At 36.1% G+C, this 20,325-nt stretch overlaps 1 protein-coding gene across 1 annotated transcript; it reads right to left on the reverse strand.

Moving 5' to 3' along the window:
- Nucleotides 1-20: 20 nt before the first annotated feature.
- Nucleotides 21-10,784, reverse strand: LOC129565222 (homeotic protein caudal). Its single transcript, XM_055439811.1, has 2 exons — nt 9,699-10,784; nt 21-1,850 (listed from the first exon to the last, which is right to left on the reverse strand). Exons 1-2 carry the CDS (start codon nt 10,300-10,302, stop codon nt 1,273-1,275), a joined length of 1,182 nt encoding a protein of 393 aa, XP_055295786.1. The 5' UTR covers nt 10,303-10,784; the 3' UTR covers nt 21-1,272.
- Between the last annotated feature and the right edge of the window lie 9,541 nt (nt 10,785-20,325).

Raw genomic sequence — 20,325 nt, forward strand, 5'->3', positions numbered from 1 at the left:
GAATGAAAAATTCGGTGAGATTTCTTTTCTTTATTGTTTTATTTGATTTTCTATGAATTTTCATTGGATAGTTTACATGCAATTGAATTTTTTTTTCTTCGATTTATTCATATATTTTGCTAAAATGTAATTGTACAGTCACGGTGAACCAAAATGGAAATGGTGCCAAATCTAAAAGCAAGCAAGCCAAGGTGTTGGTGTGCCTTTTGTGAATTTGTAGCACATGTTGAGTTTCGTGTTGCCAATTCATGTGTCTGTTCGTTGTATACAATCAAAAAAATGAGCCAATCTAATGGCAATTTACAATCATTTCTTACACATTTTACATGCTCAATGTGTCTTATTCCATACAAATCCTAATTATTTCAAGTATGTGATTAAATTGCGCTTAATTGTGATTCAAGTGAATCAACATACGTTCGGATTTTGAACATTCTCAAAACATTTTGCTGGTTAATTATTTAGTTTTCATATATATCCTTATCTCATATTGTTTGTGAGTTATTCTTTTGTTGTTGTTGTTGCACACTCTACTGCTTTCTACATAATTGCACTTAAGTTTTATTATTCTATCAAGTTTATTTTTTGTTTTGTTTTTATTCAAAAAGAAACAAAGTAGTTTAAATGAAGAAGTTTAATTTCTGCTTTTCACATTTATGCTAATTGCTAGAAAAAAAATTATGATGTGGTCGGTTTTGTTTCGATTCCACGTCTTTAACCCCTGGCCTTTGTCGTTTACAGGTTTTTTTTTGTTCATTGCATTTAATGTTTTTTTTCTTCTTTCAAACAAGAAATCGATATTTTTTTGTTCACCAAACAAAAATGTGGTGAATAGCGAAATATGCACACACAGAATTGATGTGTTTCATTCCGTATTAAATTCAATAATGCACTTCGATTTTGAAACATAAATTGTTAACTGTTACAAAATAAAAAAAAATAATGAAACTTAATAGAAAAAACACTGTGTTAATCGAAAGATTTTAAGATTAAAAAAAGGAAAAAAAAAACGTGATTAAATGCTAAAAATCATTCCTTTCATTTCGATGAAATCAAAGAGATATCATCGAAGTTTTCAAACTAGTGGACTATGGAACGGACATCATTTTTTATCTCTATTTTTTAGGATTTTAAAATAACAATTTTTTTTTTGTTCAACTTTTGAATTTCGTTACTTAAAATCAACAACATTCAATTAACAAATATCGCATGACGTTTGTTCCTCTCTCTGTGTTGACGATTGTGTGATAGATAAAAAAAACAAAGAATCATTTAAGAGGATAAGTGTGCCTGAGATTGGATACTTGTGGCCGGCGATGATGAAATTGGTGTTGGTGGTAAGGCTGATGCTGCTGAATGATGATGATGCATGTGACTTTGGTGCAATAGATTCATGCCCATTGTGCTTAGGTGATGCATTGGATGAGAAGCATGTGCCTGATGCAAATGCCCATAGTTGTGCGAATGATGGCTAGGCGGCAAAAGACCTGGCTCCAATTTCGGCTTGATATCGAGTGAACCGTACATTGAACTGGCACCAAGGCTTGACGGACCATTGCCCATGCCGTGATGGTGTTGCAACGAGAGGCTAACATTTGAATTGAGTCCATTCGTTAAAATTCCACCGCTTCCCATCACGGGTCCATCACGCTTTTTCGTTTGCTTGCGATCCTTTGCACGACGATTTTGGAACCATATTTTCACCTGACGCTCCGACAATTGCAACGATTGGGCCAGCTCCGATTTTCGGCGAATCGTTATGTAATGTGACATGTGATATTCTTTTTCGAGTTCCAAACGTTGATAATCGGTATAAACCACACGGTATTTGTCCTTTGTACGGGTTTTTCCTGCAAATTAAAACAAACGTACGTTAGTTGAATGTCAACAAAAAAAATTTGAGGAAAAAAATAAATTAAAACCAAATCATGCAGATATGCTTTTTAAAATGACTGATTCTATACAGATCATGCTCAAAATGTTCATGCAAACATTCTAAAGCCTTTTGAGATAAAGATCTTTGGATATGAAACAAGAAAAACATAATCTCTCACCAAATCATAAGAGGAACGATAGATACAGAAAAAAATGAAGAATTGTGGAATTTAAATTCAAATTCACACAAAGCATTCATCACACATTGCCGTTTATAGCGTTTAGTGTATATACAAACATTAAAGTACCTGTACGATAAAGTCGTCAATGTCATAAAATTCATAAAATATGTGTATGTAAATGGAAAACAGATAAAAAAAATGTCATAAATAGAGACACACACAAAAAACGCGTTCACAACACAGATTTTGGTATCTATTTGTTGAACAAAAAAAGTTTCTATTTTTATTCACGAATGCAGCATCGCGCGTTCGTTCGATTCAATTGTTGGGGCAAATAAAAACCAATCGGTTGGCCCTTTTGAATAAGTCATAAATAAAATGTTATTTCGATTTTAACTGAAAATGATGGATTGAATGAAAAAAAAAATGCTGATATAATCCGAATTAGTTAGCGTCTGCGTGTTTTTTGAAAATTATCCCGAAAAAGGTAGGAACAATAAAACAAATGTGAGAAAATCGTTATCATTGGTCGCCCTTTTGTCCTCAACTTTGTGTTTTTGGCTTCAATTTTTATTTTTTCTCTATGAAAGTCGTTTGGTTCGTTGGCTGGCAGATGCAGTAATTAATCAACGAAATGCACGGGCACAGCATGAACACAATTGCCCCATCCCGCCACGCTGATTGGCCGAACCGATGTATTCGTTGGTTTTCGTGAATCCATTTTGACCGTGGGCGCGGATAATTTATGACCGTGTTAATTGCTTCGTATGGACACACATTTCCCAACATTTTGGGCTCTTGACCATTTTCTTCTTCTTCTTCTCCGTTGTTGTTTCGGCTCAATTGCCACTCCTATACTACATTCTACATACATATGTCGCTATTGATTATAAACGGCGATGTGACACAAAACAAAAGTCCAAGCGACGTTTGAAAATTCTTGTAAATGAATTCCATTAACAAAACGCCATGAAAAAAAAATGAACCAACAACATTGTATTTTGTCACAATTTTGCTTATATCAAACATCAAACAACGATCAAAGTCACCACAAACGGATAAAACGGGATTGAATAAATAATGTATCTGGCAGAGCAACGAAAAGAGAAGAAAACACACGAGAAAAAGAAACACAAGAGAAGAAAATACGTGGCGAATTAAAAAAAATAGACATTTTTGCTAGATCATTTCATGTCTTCATCAAATGAGTGTGAACAAACATTGCGATAAAGACGGGGTAAATACCAGACGATAGAATTCGAACACACCAAAATGGCGCAATGAAAATAGCAATCATTTTTTCTTCTTCTTCTTTCTTTTATTATTTTTTCACACAATTTGTAATTAAACGTCAATGATTGCGATTGATGGTGCGGGTAAAAACAGATATTACATTGAGCAAACTAGATAACATGGACGAAACAACTTTGACAGCTACGTTTTACTGACGAAATTTTTTGGATGAAAATAATGACTTTTTTTTTACCGAAAACGAACGCAAATCTATCATGAAATCGTCTGCGTTTTATCGATTTTGTCCATAGCAGACAATGTGGTTTTCTTAATGGTCGCCTAATTGAAATTTCAATTGAAACTGTGATGTTTTGAGTCAAAACTTCTGAATAATTTGTTTGGCAAAATAAAAAGTGCAAATCGCTTTTGTTTGCAGAAAATACTCTAAATCTTATTCAGCGCTAAGTCAATACGCACGCAATTCTAAATATGAATATGCATACAAGCATCTGGATACAAAAAAAAAAGAAACGAAAGATAAAGGAAATGAACGGTTAAATAGCACATTTATTTGCTATATATTGTAATAGCTTGTGTCATGACCGCGCGTATATTTCGTTTCCATGTTTCACGTTCCATTTGATATTCGAAAGGTTACCACCGAAGGTGTACAACACACATTGAAAATCTTATCGCAACGTTCTGTTTATCGCGATCGTTATCAATCACATTCTTCCATACTGTTTTTTCTCTCTTCTCTCCGGTGCGTGTGTGTTTGCGCGAACGATTTTATGTACTTTTTTCGTGGCACAGAGTGTTCCTCTATTTTTGTTCCCTTTTTTTTCTGATGTAGCCATGTGCTTGTTCTGTCGTTCACCAGAAATCATGATGGAAATGATTTCAAATTTGTCTTTTTTTTCCATGTTTCTTCTCTGCTCAAATCCTTAGCCAAATAAGCCAACGAATTTCAAGTATACGACAAAAAACAAAATAAGACGTGACGTAGATTAATCACTCTTGCTCTATTTGATGTGTTTTTAAACGTGAAAAAACACACGAGATAAAGTGTTTGTATGTATCTTTTTGGATTTGCGTCTGTGTGCATCGGTGAGCAAGCATTCTGTGGTGTTTATCGCTTTATTGAGCCGACAAACGCCATTAAGATTCATTTTTATACTCAATTTTGTATGCAGTTCCATTTTTTTAACAATATCTTCATATTTGTTTTTGTGTCTCGCTTAGTTTCATTTCAAGAATCTGCCATTTTAATCACACACAAAACTGTCACAACAATGATTCGACATGAAAGTGACCACACATCACATGAGCTTCCGTTTTGATTTTCATTGTGGTCGCTGGTCTGTTGCACAGCATGCACGCTACTTTTCGGCGGCTTTGTTACATTCAAAAATATATATGTTTTTCAAACGTTTTGAATGCGTGTTATTTACACAACACCGAAAAAAAGACTACAAATAAATAAAGATGTTGAGAAGAGAGAGAAAACGGAAGAGAATACCCAAACAGCAATTGGATATGAGTTTTCAAAACAATTAAATTTTTGTTATTTTACATTTGCGACACGGCAACAAAATGGCATTGTTGTTAGCAATTGGGTTGGTTGGTGTCCTTGTCGTAAAACAAATGCAGATATCTCAATTTTTTCGGCTCAAATATGAATTTGTTATGATCATCGCCTCTCTTTTTCCGTTTCTTCTGAGGGTCGACTATAGAACTTTGGCACATTCGACAGGACTGCTGTAGCAGCAGTCATAAAACCATCTTTTTTACATTGCCTTCGTTCGATTCCTTTTCTATTTGCCTTCTTCTTCGATTGTTCGATAGTCTTGTGCTGTTTTTCCATACAAATTTTATGGCATAAACAAAAGGCCATAAACATTCGAACGAAAAATAAAAAATCGTGTTTAATTTTTGCCGCATTTCATGTAGGATGCAAAACATCATCAAAAGTCAGCCGGTAAAATGGCAAACAATTGACTCTAATTTCAGGTAATTTTTAAGCGAGCGGATTTTCTGTTTACAAGAGTCAGAACATCAAAATGAGATTATGCATATTTAGAATTTTATGGTTTTATCCTTCATTTGCATGAATTTTCAATGCAGGTAGACGTGAAGTGTCTGCATCCGAAATAAGATCGAGGGTTGGAGAAAAAACATTTTCTCAACGAAATCAATAGCAACGATTTCTACTTGAAAAAATCAACACGTTTCACGAGAGTTTCGTTCGAACTCTCGACAAGACAATGAAGAAGAAGAAGAAAACGCATCAACAAAATTCTCACTGCGTAACAATGCCGACGCGAGTCCGACTCATGTTTACTTTTAAATAAAAAAAGAGAACAAATCTGAAACGCAGTGCGTAGTGCAGTAGTAAAGCAAACAAAACCGAATATATAACAATTTAATTAACACAACCGAGCATTGAGTGGAATTAAATCGAGGAACAAATTCGTTGCATTGTTTAATTTTCCACTTAGACGCTTGTAGTCAATTTGGAATGAGGAAATCATCGGTTCATCATTCGGGTTTTCATTGATCTTACTCTAAACTGTATCACTGCTTCATTCAGTTGATAACGAACGCATCTGTTGCCAATCTAGTTCCGTGTAGAAAACAGGAGGGCACAACGCATGGTACTGACTGCGCATAAATTAATTGCAACTTGCCCTTGTTAATAACAATAACGATTATAATAATTGAGAGTGCTTGACAAGAAAAAATGTGATGCGCAAACAAAATATGGGCCAAAATGAAGGAGGCTTGATTCACTCTCTCGGAAGACAACCAAAAATTCGTCTCTGGAGTGAAATTATCTAAAATTAAGCAATTTTCATATTTCATGCCACACCATTATTCCGTATGCCTCACGCAACAAAACAACATGGGATGAACGAGTGTCCCGAAAATGCAATGATATGGCACTGAATAAACAGGCACTGTTCGAGTCAACAAATGCGTAGAATGGGCCTGTTTAAATGTTGCGATTTAATTGTCTCGAGATTTTGTTCATGTTAACTAGAAAAAGTTACAGGAAAAGTTTTTATTCCAGACGTTTTGCCATCGATATTTGTTAGTTTCGTGAAGAAGAAAAAAAAAAACTTTGGCAAAGATCTGAACTTTTTTCCAGAGAGAAGAAACGTATCGCATTGGGTATGTAGATCGAGCCATTTGGTATTCGTAGTAGTCGTCCCCGAAAAAGTGACACAAAACGAAACAAAAACGAGTAGCAAAGGGCCGGAATGCATGAAGCAGCAGCATCGAGAGAGAGAGAGAGAGAGAGAGACACAGAAAAAAACGACCACACAAAAGACGTGCACATGTATAAATCTTGTGGTACAAATGGCTCTCTGGAGGATTGTGATTTTCTGTCGGCACGCATTATCATCTCTCACACCAGCCAACCACTAAACTCTCTCGGTGTAAACATTTTGTCAAAAAAGAGACAAGTGGTGGTTGTGTCGTTATTATTCTGGTGCGTACTTGTATCTCCCATTCAACATTCAATTCGGATCCTATTGTTTATTTTGTTAACCATTTAACGCACATTACATACTCACATTGAATGGCGATACTGTCACAATTGTGTGTCGCTTGGTTTTGTAATTCGATCGTTTGTATTTCATGTTCGGGCTGACAGAAATTGGGCAAAAATATGAAAGTAATTTGAAAGGTGGCGTCTTATTTCGGTGCAAAATTCACCAGATTTTGTCAGAAAATGATTCTCGTAAGACATTGCATTTTAAAGAAGGCAAAGAAAAGGGGGAGAAAGTGAAAGGAGAGCATCGATCAAAAAGCCATTTTGTAAATGGTTTTCAACACTCTAATATCGAAACAATGCGCCAATTAAATGAATAAAATAACGGACACACGAAGGCGATATAGTGTTGAGCTATGCACTAGGGACAGTTCGACGGTTTTGTTCGTGGTAAATGCCGTTTTGCACATATTGAGTTATAAAATTAATTGGATGTGGCTGAACTTAATAAAAAAAAAATGAAAGAAAAACTGAACTTTAAATTGTTCGCAGATACTAAACACACACTCACCAGATACTCACTCGCCCAGTTTGGCGTGAATTGTATTCAAACGGAAAGGTGCTTTGGTGATAGGATTGCTTAACCAACAAATTCGAATCATAACGCGTATTGAATTTATGTCGAATTTTCGGAGAATACACGCATCAGATGAAATGAAATGAATAAAACAAAATTAAACACACAAACACAGCAGAAATGTTTAATTCGAGCACATTTTCTCGGCTTGTTTTCTTCTTGGTTCGTTCTTTTTATTGCACCACAATAAAAAAAACATCCAATTATTTATTATTATGTTTAAGTCGTATATTTTTTCGTGCTTCTTGCTCATTTTTTTTCTCCTCTCTTCACACAGCCGCAAAGAGAATGGGTGAGAGAGAAAGAGCGAAATAATTTCGATAAATTATGTTCAGCTCTTGTTGTGCATATGCGCGTGTTTCACAAAAATAAATATAAACTTTTGTTTTATACACAAACACACGCTCGTTTTGTGTGCTATAGCGTGCGGTGCCAATGCGAACCATTCCATTTCATGTATGGAAATTAAGAATCAGAAGAATACTCCCCAACATAAATAATATGTGAAATTAGTTTCTTGGCTTGGTTTGGTTGTGCTATTCCATGCGACGGGCCGTATACACATCACGTATATCTTTCGGCGATCATTCAATAAAATGAATGTGGAATAAATAATAGTAGAGGCAACTCCTACCAAAAGTCGGGCGTGCTATTCGCGTGTGTATATATTTTATTTTTAATGATGGCAGCCTGAAAAATGTGTAGACACGAAATGCTGCATCGAATTGACTTTTTTCTTCTCCATTAAACTCGTTGATAGAGTGAATGGGAGAAAGAGCTCGAGAGCCATGAATAAAAATGTCAATTTAAATAAATTCGATGGATATCTGCTGCCGTATCACGTATGCATATACCCATCTGGATGTCTTTTAATATGCTTTCCAGGCAAATGAAATCACGCGATTTCTCGAAAAACAACAGGAATGGACAGAAAGAAAAAAAATTCTTCCTTCGCATTTCATGCACAACAACAAATTCAAAACAAAGAGAACAACTCAACTAATTTTTATTGTTTAATCCGTAGATTTTCCTAATCTATTTACAATTCCGTCACGAAAGACGGAAATAAATTAAATTGAATGATTCGCATTGGATTAAAAAAAAACCATAATTACACTACTACAGCGGCCATTTTTACTAATGCATGCGTTCGTTCTTCATTTCTATGGTGTTGTTGTTTTTATTTCTGTTTTGTTATTTTCGATGCATCTACCTGCATTCGATTTACGAATGGCGATATGATAAAAACCTGCCCACATTTTCCATCTGATTTGGTCATGAACAAAAGAATCACACACAGAGATATCATTCTACTAACAAAAATAAATCTGGCATGCATTCAAAATCAAACTAAATTTTTTTTTTAACCAAGAACCAAACAAAATAAAAGACAAAGACTGTTTGATTATGTCATACCATTCGATTCCATCGAAGATGCATAATCGTCTAGATGAGACTGATCAATTTCTAACCAATTTTTATATGGGAAAATATAGAAGAGAGATCAAGAATTAGGAGTTTTATTTTCGAGATAGAGAAAAAAAAAGATTCTGGACAAAAAAAAAGTGTAATAAAATGCAATCATGAAAAGAACCATGATTTATTACGATTGAGAAGCGACAATAATGAAGTCAACAGGTCAACTGTCAATCATACGGGAAAATGTGTGCGTCAGATGGTTTTGCCACAGAAAGAGACATACACACACAGAGTGTGTATCACACACAAATGTAGCGATCGGGAAAATTAAACATTGAAAATTGTAATGGCTTATCAAGTACCCGATATCCGCCAAAGAACTTCAAAACGAAGAAACGATAAAAATGCATACACACAATTACAGAAAAACTATAAAAAGCGACTGAGAACGTAACAATTCCAACGCTCGCTGTGCCAAACAATGTAAAATTGTTTTATGTCTAAATCTTGATGTCTTTTTTTCATTCCTTTCAATTTCCGTAAAACAATATTCATTCGACGAGATTGAAACGTCATAAATTAAGATTTTTCACGACATTTCAATCGCATTGAGGCAGTTTGGATTTCGAAAATTGAAAGGGCAACAAAACAGTTCGGTTTTGAACATTAAAAATTTGAAATTGTTTGGCACAGCGAGCATTTTTGGTTGCGTTTTATAGTTTTGTTTTGTTATTATTTGTCTGAATGTTTTTTTGTCGTTTTGAAGTTCCTTGTCGAACATCGGGTACTTGATAATCAAAATGAATTTGTCAAAGGCAGAAGAAGAAGAAGAATTTGCTCGTTTAGAGCTACGTACCTGTATTTGGTTGGCTTTGATATGATGGTTTTTTCATCCAATCGTACGGTGATTTTGGTCGTGACAAATTATTATTCGATGTCATACTGGGCGAAGCGTCACCATTGCCAATAACACCGCCGTTTCCTCCGTTTGATCCAATGCCTGGGCTTGACATTTCGCTGCATGCTGAATTGACGGTGATCGGCGGTGACGGTGGAATATTTTGCAAGCCATTTTGCAAATTGTCACCGTTGCTTGCATTTCCACTGTTTGAACTGTGATGGCTGTTTATCGTTGGGCTCAAGTGCAAACTTGACGGCGGTGTCATTCCGTTGGCGAAAAATTGCGAGTTATGTGTTGATAAATTGTAGTTATCGTGTCCCCAGTCGGGGCTTGATGAATGTGTCAACATATGTTGGTGATAAAACGAAGCTGCCGCCGCATCTGAATCCAAACCAGAGCCAAACGGTGTAGGTGCCGCATTCATAAATTGATTGTTTGGATGATGTGGCGTATGATGTGATGTATAATTTGGATAAGGCCAAGCCGGTGCTGTCGATGAATATGGCAAATTTGATCCATGCTTTTGACTATACACTAACGGATACGGTAACGACACCATTTTGATTGTTTTTTTTTCGATTATTTTTTCTTTAATTATATTTGTCTTTGTTAACTCAAACTGTTTTGTTCGCTGCTTGAACACTATCTCTCGAAATGTTTCTATTTATATGCACACGATTTTGTTTTTTTTCATCAAGTGTTCGTTTTTTTACGTCGTTTAATCAATTTTTTTTCACACTAAAACTACACTGCATGCAATTGAAATCACCAGTGATTTTATTCGGAAATAATGATGCTTATACGTTTGTAGCTCTTGTTTAAATGAATGGATTCAGAAAAAAGAAAACAACAAACAGATTTTTTTCTCTCTCTATTCTGTTCAACTTTTGTGTCGATTGTGTGTGCGGCGAGAGCACAATGTGACAGCAGTGACTGAGTCTACGTTTACGGCTAAACTGAACTCAATTCGCAGAACGACGATACCGTTTTGCTGCATCAGGTAAAATTCAAATAAGCATCAATTCATGTCAAAGCCTATTTACCGCAACTTGAACAGAAATGGCTTGGTGTGAGTGACTATACAGACAAAGCCACACCACACACACAGGGCACGCATACACCGACGCGCTCGACACAGTTGTTCGCCTCCACACGGGACTGGCACGATGTGCTGTTGTATTCAGTTGTGTTTTTTTTTGTGTTACTCCTTCTTTCGTTCGTTCGTTCGCACACATGCAAACCGAACTTGTCTGCTCTTTGGGTCTCTTCGTAGAGTTTCTTTGAGCGCGCGATTCCTCCATGTACGCGACGCTCTACGATATATGTGCCGAGCAAAAGACACATGTGCGTAGTCGTAGAAACGGTGGGTGGAGCCTGTTTTATGTTCATTTGAAGTATTTAAACAGGCATTTGTTAATATGGAAGCGTTTCGAATTCAGCTTGCATGATGTAGCCAATCCCAATGGCCAACAAAATGAACGCGTACACATAGCACACAGCATTCGCGATGATTTCGATCGCACTGGCTGGTATTTTTGATGGAACGAATGATTGAACTGAGCAAGGCATGTCGTTGATGATATCACACCATGCATTAGATAATAATCCCTCGTTAATAAAATTTGCTTTGCCATATCCAATATTTTTTTGTTATTGTTGCCAACATTTGGACGAAGTGTTTTTTTTTCTTCTTTTGGCTCTTTGCGGCTCAACAAACATTTTGCCGACTATTGATTCACACGAAAACGTCATCCGAGAAGAAAAAAGTAAACTTCAAATGAAAAAAAAAGAAGAAAATTGGAATTGTGCGCGGCTTAGCCTTTTAGATGATTTTCAAAGTAATTCTTTCCGAGTGTTGACGTTCAAGTGTTCCTCTTCTTCAGTCTAGTCTGATGCGATATCCGTCTCCCTCACACAACCGCCGTGCTCTTCCATGCCATTTGTCGTTTGATTTCGTTTTGACGATGAAATGTTGATAATTCTATTTGATTAGAGAGGTACGCGATAAATCATACGCAAATAATAAGCGTCATTTAGTATCACATTTTCTATAACACAAAAGTCCACCAGTTCGAGTGAGCGAGAGTGAGAGAGAAATGTGTGTGTGGGTAAATGCGGCGTGTGATTAACAACAAAATGGGTTTTTGGTATCACAAAGTCAACGCGGCACCAATCCATGGTGCGTGCGCGCGCGCGAGCAACCAAGCCAGCGATTTAATAAATGACAAATGAATAACCTTATGCTACTTTTATGGAAATCACACAATGTCTAAGCGAAGCCGATGCTATCCTTAACCGACATTTGCATGTCGTTTTCTTTCTCTCTCTCTCTCTCGCTGTATCTCACTCATTCTGTCAACACACGGATTACCAATTTTCATTTGTCGAGCACATTGCTCAAATGAACGCCGCACAAAGCACCACAATCTATTGCTACGTGTCATCTTTCGTCATTTCTTCTTCAACATCTTTATAAGCGCAACGATTTCAAATCATTTGACGAAACGAGCCGTCGTCGCCGTTTTTTTTGATGTGGTTTCGCTTGAAATTCATTTGATTAAAACGTCTAATCGGTTTTGAACCGACCATTTTTTATGCTTCTTGACCGTTTTTATCCATACTTTTTCCATGTGGGCTTCATCAAAATTGACCATCGCTTTGATGACGATGTGTAGATGGAAAAAAAGAAGACGAGAGAAACGAACGACGCACATACAATAATCGTAACAAACGATAGGCTGTTCTAATGAATCGAATTGGCTCGGTTGTGCCGTCATAGTGTGAGAAAAGGCAGTAAAATGGCTGTTTGATCATCACGCTCTCTCAGCCGCCTAAGCAATTTAAGTTAAATAATATTATCAAGATTATCCGAAGGAGTACGTGGACTTAGACATAGAAAATGAGCAATAAGGCATTTTTCTCAAGCAAACAATAAATCAAAAAAAAAAGAAAACAACCAATCATTTTCTAATCCTTTTACAGCCGTCTCTATTTCAATAAGCACATATAAGACCGGCTCTCCATATAAAGTATATCGACGGCAATCGTACGGATTGAGCACTAAATCAGTTTTTGTTTTATTTCCTTTGATTGCTCATAATTTGTATCTCATTTGGATTTTCTAAATTCCGAATCTTTTTCAAAATGGTGAAAAATGGATCGAGGCAACAAATTCGGGTATAATATCGATTTAGGTATAAGTTGTGGGCCACAACTCAATACCATTGTCTATTTATAAGATCCGCTCCGATTAGTTTGTAATCACTTTCTTCAATAATTCATCGTGATTCGCATCGCATGTAGGATTTTCGTACGAAAATCGATTTCACGATACATGATTTATGATTGTTCATTCGGTGGAAAAACAAAAAACTTCAAGTGTCCAAAAAAATCGATATGATATACAATCGAATCGTTGGCTTATTCAAGTTATTTGGGTTGATATGAAATTAAGACATGTTTAATATACGTGCGCCCGCTTTTCGGCCGAACTTGCGTCATCGTTCATTAATTTCATCGTTATTTTTGTTGTTGGTCTCTCTTTTTGTCAATATTCACTTCGAGAGTGCTCAAACACTTCAATCAACATTGCAGTGAGCCATAAGGCAGTGCCTATTTATACACATATTTCATCGTACATTGTCTGGTTTTACGGGCAGAATTAAACAGTTGATTACTTGATTTTCGGTAAGATTTATATGCACGTGATTACATTTCAAGAGATTTTTATGTTTATTTTCGAAATGGACGGGCGGCTTTAAATCTAGAACTAAATGAGCTTTTGATGAAGTCAGGACAGAAAAGTAAATAGATGTTTTATTGATGGAAGTTCATAAAATTAATAAATTTACCCGGCAATTTGTCGTCGGCTTTGCGATATACTTACGATACAATAACAAATGCAAAGATGGACGACTTTTCTTGTGTTTGTTTGTTCTGCGACATGAATATATATGCTCTTTTCATTTTTTTTATTGCGCCTGAGATTGAATGATATTTTTTTTTTCACTTGTAATTTCTTCCGGAAATCCGTGATTTTCTTTGTGTGAAGAGAAAATGTTTATGAGATTAGGCTGTATGGATTTAAATTACAGCTATTTCAGGTGCGGAGAAGTTCATTGCAAACAACTAACATAATATCGGCTATTTTTGAGTTCAAATCAAAAATCAATGCCAGATTCAAAATCGAAAATCTGGATTCAGTTATTTCAATTATTTGAGTGATGAACCTTTGCCCTAATTCCAAGACGAACCATTTCTTTTGACGATTTTCAAAACCGTGACTTTTAGTCAACAAAGTCTTTTGGTTTTCAACATAATTCCGATATCAATCTGACTCTGAATTCGATCAAATCTTCTTCGGTCAAAATCGAGGAATGTAATTTCTTACATTTTCCCACGACATTTCGAAAACAAGCCAAAAATGAATGTTCGCTAAAATCTTTCGTTGGAATTTACTCTTCCCAAACGAGAAAAAACGCGTCAAAGTCCGACGTTTGTGCAATTAACAGCTCCATTCATATTCAAATTCGGTGCGAGAAACTTTTCGCACTCGGGCAAACCATTCTGTTTTGGTGGTTTTATGACTTTGAATCCGAATTCAGCGATTCGAACAAAAAATGATTTCACATAAACAAATCATGCATTTTGAATCGGCATACCAAAAGAAAAATGGTCAATCAACGGGAAAAAAAAACTGAATCTCCGACTAGACTTAACAAAAGGCTTATTCGAGTTTCCAAAAGTAGTGCGCTTCTTTTCAAGTTTCCGCGGCTACTTGAAAGTTTTCTGCGAAAAACTCTTTTGAACTAGTAGCGCTGCTGTTGTTGCGCTGTACGGAAAATAATAAATGGTCATTTGAGTGTGCCGTTCGCTTCCTTTTTTTCTCTCTGCTCAAATAAATCAACGTGAGACCAATAAATGTGTGTTTGTTGTTATGAAATGATTCCGATTACAACAAATGCATGTGAGTTTTTGGATTTTCCTCTATGTGTGCATTCGCTACGTTTCTTTGCCTTGTATTTGCCGAAGTGCAAAAATTCTCCAGAATAATTTCCAAACAAAAACAAAAATCATTGATGGGCATGAGGTAAAACAAGCAACGATTTAAACATTTGTTCAATGAAACGCACACACAAATGGCAACGGCAAGGTCTTTTTTTCGCGTGTGTCGGCGGCAAAACATCACAGAATTTTCCATTGCTCATTCGGTGTGCGTGTGTGTGTGTGTTGTTCTTTTTTCTCTCTCTGTACATTTTGCACTCTCCGTAGAGCTCGTTTATTTTATTTCTTTATTATCGTGCATTGAAACTCGGTGTTTTGCGCTAAATGAGCGCAGCAACAGCACCACCACCATTTAAGGAGATGGCAATGAGGAGGAAGAGCGAGAAAGAAAGAAAAGTATGCACGTTTGTACGCAAATCTTTATTATGAGTTGCCCTTTTCCGTTCCTTTTTCCCTCGTATATGCTGCTGCCATTGAAGTGGAACATGCTACAGAATGCATTGCCCGATGCTTGTCAAGGAACATCAAAGGCATTGAAATAACAAACCGTTATCAGATGCAAGAAAATGGCAGTTTGCGTGTTCATTTGCTGCTCGGTTTTTGTTTTGTTTTTGCTGTTGTTATGCGTGTGTTCAAAGTGGTTGCTATGCTTCGGTGAGACATCACACCGAACGAAGAAAAAAACATATCGGCAAAACGAAGATAAATATGAATGCGTCCCAATATTTGGATTCGAAAAGAAAACAACAAACAATTGCTTGTGTTTTGTGCTGCCGTCAAAACGCATTGTTGAGCACAGCATCAAGCATTTTACTTTGGTCGAACGTCAAAAGCAATCGCTCATCATTTGGAAACTACCTTCTGCGTTCTCAAGTTTTCGTTCCCCGTTTCTAATGCCCGAACAAGGCAATCGGCTAACGAACGATTGACGGAAAAATCGTAGTAAAAATAACAAAACACAGAAAAAAAAACATGTGAACAGCAACAGAAGAAGAAGGAAAAAAAATGTTTTATGGCGGGGCTAATAAAACTAAATTGAAATATTACAGAAAATAATGGTCCGCAAAAAAAAGGTTTCTCTCTCTCTCTCTGTGTTCGTCCGCATTCTCCTTCATTTCGGATTTTCATTCTTGCTCTGCCTTCTTCCTTCTCGGCATTCGTTGCCCAGCACCAAAAGAGGCAATTGGATGCTTAAGACTCGAAGCAACAGCATCAATCAGCGTGCTTGGATTTTTTCTCCGGCCATTCTTTTCCTTTCTTCCTTTCTCCCTCCATCTCTCTCCTTCTTTCGTTTCATTTTGTTTTACTGCCCAAAGGTGCTCAAATCATTAAGACGACATTTAAAAATATTTCAGTAAATAATAAAACAATAAAAAATTTGCATAAGCCGTCTTTTGTCAGTTTGCCGACCCAAATATTTGCAGGCATATATGCCTACACCGAACAAACGGCAACAAAAGAAGTAGTCAACGAGTCAAAGTGTATTGGCAAATTCACAACATTGCATTTTGTCATGAACAACAATGACAATGCAGGCACACTGGATTTACCCGAGCATAAATCGCTGCTCAAATGAAGCGTCCACAAAAGATGGTGCTGAAATGTTTAACACCAAACAATGAGATCGTTGAGAGACATTTGACAAGATTATATTTATGTGCTTTTCGTTCATTATTCGCTTATTCATTAAACATTTTTGTTTTGTTTTTCTTTTTTTGGCAACGAAAAACAAATAGCGAACGACAAAAAGCACATGACCTGATTGGCTAGTGTAAAGAACATTGCCGATTTGTGTGTATGCTCAAAATTAGCATGTGATTTATGTGCATTTGTTTATCAGCTTACGATTTTAATCCTCGGCTATTTTTTGGAGTGAATCTTAATCACATTCGCACTGAGATCTATCCCATTACTTTTAGAGAAAACAATAACCGAATTATCCCCGTATTCAGAGTAAATTTCCCAAGCACCAAGTTTAACCGAAATACTACTCAACTCAAAGTCAACTCAAACCATGCAAAATGATTCTATAGAACCGATACACATACACGAAAATTGCTGAAATCTTATGCATAGCAATAAATCAATGCAGCGATTTAAAGCAACTTAAAATCCCATCGTATGCTTATAATATGTGTTTTTGTTGTTATCCACAGTTAAATTCATTATTTTTTATAATTTAATGAGATGAAATTTAAATGTGAACTCAACAAAAGCACACAAACAACAACTGGTTGGCATTTTTGATTTACTTACAAATGCCTATAAAAATGCAAACAAATGCCCAATGCAATTATCCACAATTGGCATTTTGCCTTTCTGAATTGCAAGCTTGAGGTAAGGCATGGTGAATGGTGCTTGGTGTATTTCTTAAGAGCGATCAACGAGTACAACGACAGAATAAAGGGAAAAACTTCAATGTGGAAATTAAACGCAATATAAAAAAAATTACGAGAACGATAAAAACCGGACTGGTTTCTGAATAGAATGGCTCCAGCTGTATTTTTTTATGTGCCTTTTCAAAATGGCAGCAATACAAAACATGCCCGATACTCTTTTTTTCTCCATTTTTTTTTATACGCACGAATTAAGTGCAAAGTAGAAAAAGAATTTTAATGTATAATATATAGAGAAAAAAAACGAAGAATAAAATAAAACTGACGCTGGTTGACGGCACAAAATGCAGATAAGACGGAATATTCGTTTTTTTTTTGTGTTCGTTGATCTTCCGATGTCTGTATGTGATCGCTAATTAGCGTTAACCCTCTTTTTCACTTGAATTCAGACCGTGCTTTTTTTGACGTGGTATCCGGAGGTTAGGTTACTAAAGGCCATTGTATAGAAGTATTCAATGCTTAAGCATACCTCTTCATCATCCAAGTTTCTCATGATTTTTTATTCTGCATGCGGCCATCTTACCCACCATAAAAATTGATATGATCGACAAGCTGTGTATTCAACGATGGGATTGTCGGCGACACAATTTGTCGCATCATCATCATCTTCGAATTGGATGATGAGAAAGGAAAAATTTGCATTCTCAAAAATAGCGACGAACTAATGATTCGCGAATAACCGAACGATAGATTCATATAATTGGATATAGCCTTATAAACATTAAGTCGATAAAATTTACTATTATGAAGTTAAATGGCAATTAAAATTAACGTATTGTGGATGTTGTCAGCTTAATTTCAGCGCCCGTGTGCAATTTAGCCACATTTTTTCTTCTTCTAATGGTTATGGATGTGATTTCATATGGTATGGCTGTGTACTGGCTGGTAGAAGTTCAGTGACAGCATGTCATTTGTAATTTATATTCATTTATTTACTCGGAAAATTATTATTGTGTCTGCATTTATAAATTGCCATTTGTTATGGTTATGTCAACAGTGATCGTATCATTTCATGATGTGTTTTTAAATTTATAGACTGGGGATATTCAGCATTTACCCGAAAAATAAAACTAACAACATACTCATTGAGCGAGCGCAAAAAAACAATACACTTCACTTAACTACGAACCATATAAAAATTATGTATTATTGTTATTATATTATGACACACAGAATCCATCCGATGACGATTCCATGCTTGCGACTCACACTTTTGCCCCATTTTAAATGCACTTTGGACCAATTCCAAATGTTGCGCATAAAATTTTCCGCAAATATAATCACTGCAATAGAAATGTGCTTCACTTTTTTTTCACTTGTGTTTATACACTTTCGAGAAGCATCTAATTTTCATGCATCACCGATGAGTGTCGGTGCGTATCCATGTATATCAAACAACAAGCGCAGAAGAGTTCATCCAACATTTGATGGGAGTTATAAAAAAACACACACAAGTTAAAATAAAATTGAGAGCCAACGAAAAATTATTGTGTGTTCATTTGTGAGCACTGAGCGCTTGAAGAGTGTAAAAGTTATAGCACAAAATTGAAATTTATTGTTATTATGCCCCGAACAATACTAATTTAACCAAGTCCAAAGCAAACATTCTGAGCCCAATGAGAGAAGCGCGTACAAACACACAAAATATAGTGTAAATTTGTTGTGCAATGTGGCGCAATCAGTAGCAACAGCAAGAGTCAGTAGCAGCAGAATAACGAAAGAAACACCATCAAGTTGAGTTTTGTGTGTCTCTTGTTCACCACCATATAACAATAAAAGTAATAACAATTTCGGTTTGCCGAAAATGAAATCAAGTAAAAATGGAATCAACTGGTCAGCCATTGTGATCGCGTCGGCGGAGGTGGCATTTGCATCGAATTTATATGCTCTGAAACGGGCACCACTCTTCATTCCACTCCGATTCCGATTGTCACGATGGACTTATCAGGCCGCTTCTTATTCTTTCTTTCTCGAGACATATTACCACTGTGTAGCGCGCCCTAAATTTCCAATCCACCCGCTTCTGTGTGTGTTGGTTTATTTTTTCGGCAGCGAGGCGCGTTCGTCTATTTTATTGAATCCAAATAACCCAGCAATCAAATTGGTCACCGACTGTAACACACCGAACACTCTCATTTGCACGTTTCGAGCATCGTAATAAAACTTATGGCTCTCACTTGGAACCAGCGCTAGCTGGCTGAAGAGTTTCTTTTTATGATATTTCGGCAGCGTTCGCGCGCGCGCGCGTCAATATTCCACATTAATTAATGAACAATATAATTTATATTATTTGTTTATTTTACATCTATTTATGCTTGGTAAATATGCTTAAGTGCAATAAACAATGCCAAGCCAAACGGATCCAGAAAGTGCGACGACGAGAGAAAAAGTATACAACGAACAAAAAACAACATCAACACGTGGAAGAATATGAAAAAAAAGAAAAAAAAGTATTTTTATGAATTATTTTGGTGGAGAAAAAGAAGCCAAAGCAAACAAGAGCGCATTTCACGAACATAAAAGCGTATATATGTGAAGTGTGTGTGTGTGTGTGTGTGTTGTTTTCGGGAGTGGAGATTACGTTTTTCATAGTTCATGCTCTATTACGTTGAAGATGATGAATCCAACCCACAAAATTACTTTTCAACCAAATCGTTTCGCAATGAACTCAAGAATTTCGACCATTTTCGTGGATTCTCAATCGGTTGGATGACGGATGGTTTCACATCAATTTTACCGACTTGATTTTATTGCATGAGAACTTAAGAACTCAATTCGATCAAAGAAAAATTTCTCAATAACATTACGACAAGTGACTAACAGTCCTTTAATCATTCGGCTAAGCGCCAACTCTAAACTTTGTATATTATGGGAAATGTGTCTGGCCGCAAAAAAAAATTATTATTCACAATGATTATTTTACATTTTTTTTTTTTTTTCGATAGTGGTGTGTTTCATTTTATTTGCGGTCAATAACAATAAAATGAGCACGATGAGATCCAAATAAGCGGACATTGGAAACGAAATATGACTGAATAGACAAAGTGATTTTAACAGCGGCGGTAAATTCATTTGATCGGTGTGATTGATTCATGTGATGATTCGAATGAAATCAATTTTATTTGTCACTGTCTAGTATTTGGAATCAAAGTCAACGCGAGGCTTGCTACATGATTGCTATG

This window comes from Sitodiplosis mosellana, unplaced genomic scaffold (assembly GCF_009176505.1).
Source record: "Sitodiplosis mosellana isolate CC-2019 unplaced genomic scaffold, AAFC_SMos_1.0 Smas_scaffold_2, whole genome shotgun sequence".
NCBI classification, from domain to species: Eukaryota; Metazoa; Arthropoda; class Insecta; order Diptera; family Cecidomyiidae; genus Sitodiplosis; species Sitodiplosis mosellana.

What these genes read in the sequence shown, in the direction of transcription:
- LOC129565222 (XM_055439811.1), bottom strand. Translation starts at nt 10,302, where the DNA reads ATGGTGTCGTTACCGTATCCGTTAGTGTATAGTCAAAAGCATGGATCA. An exon ending in TCAAAGCCAACCAAATACAG is followed by an intron (nt 1,851 to 9,698) that starts GTACGTAGCTCT and finishes TTTAATTTGCAG; the next exon opens with GAAAAACCCGTACAAAGGAC.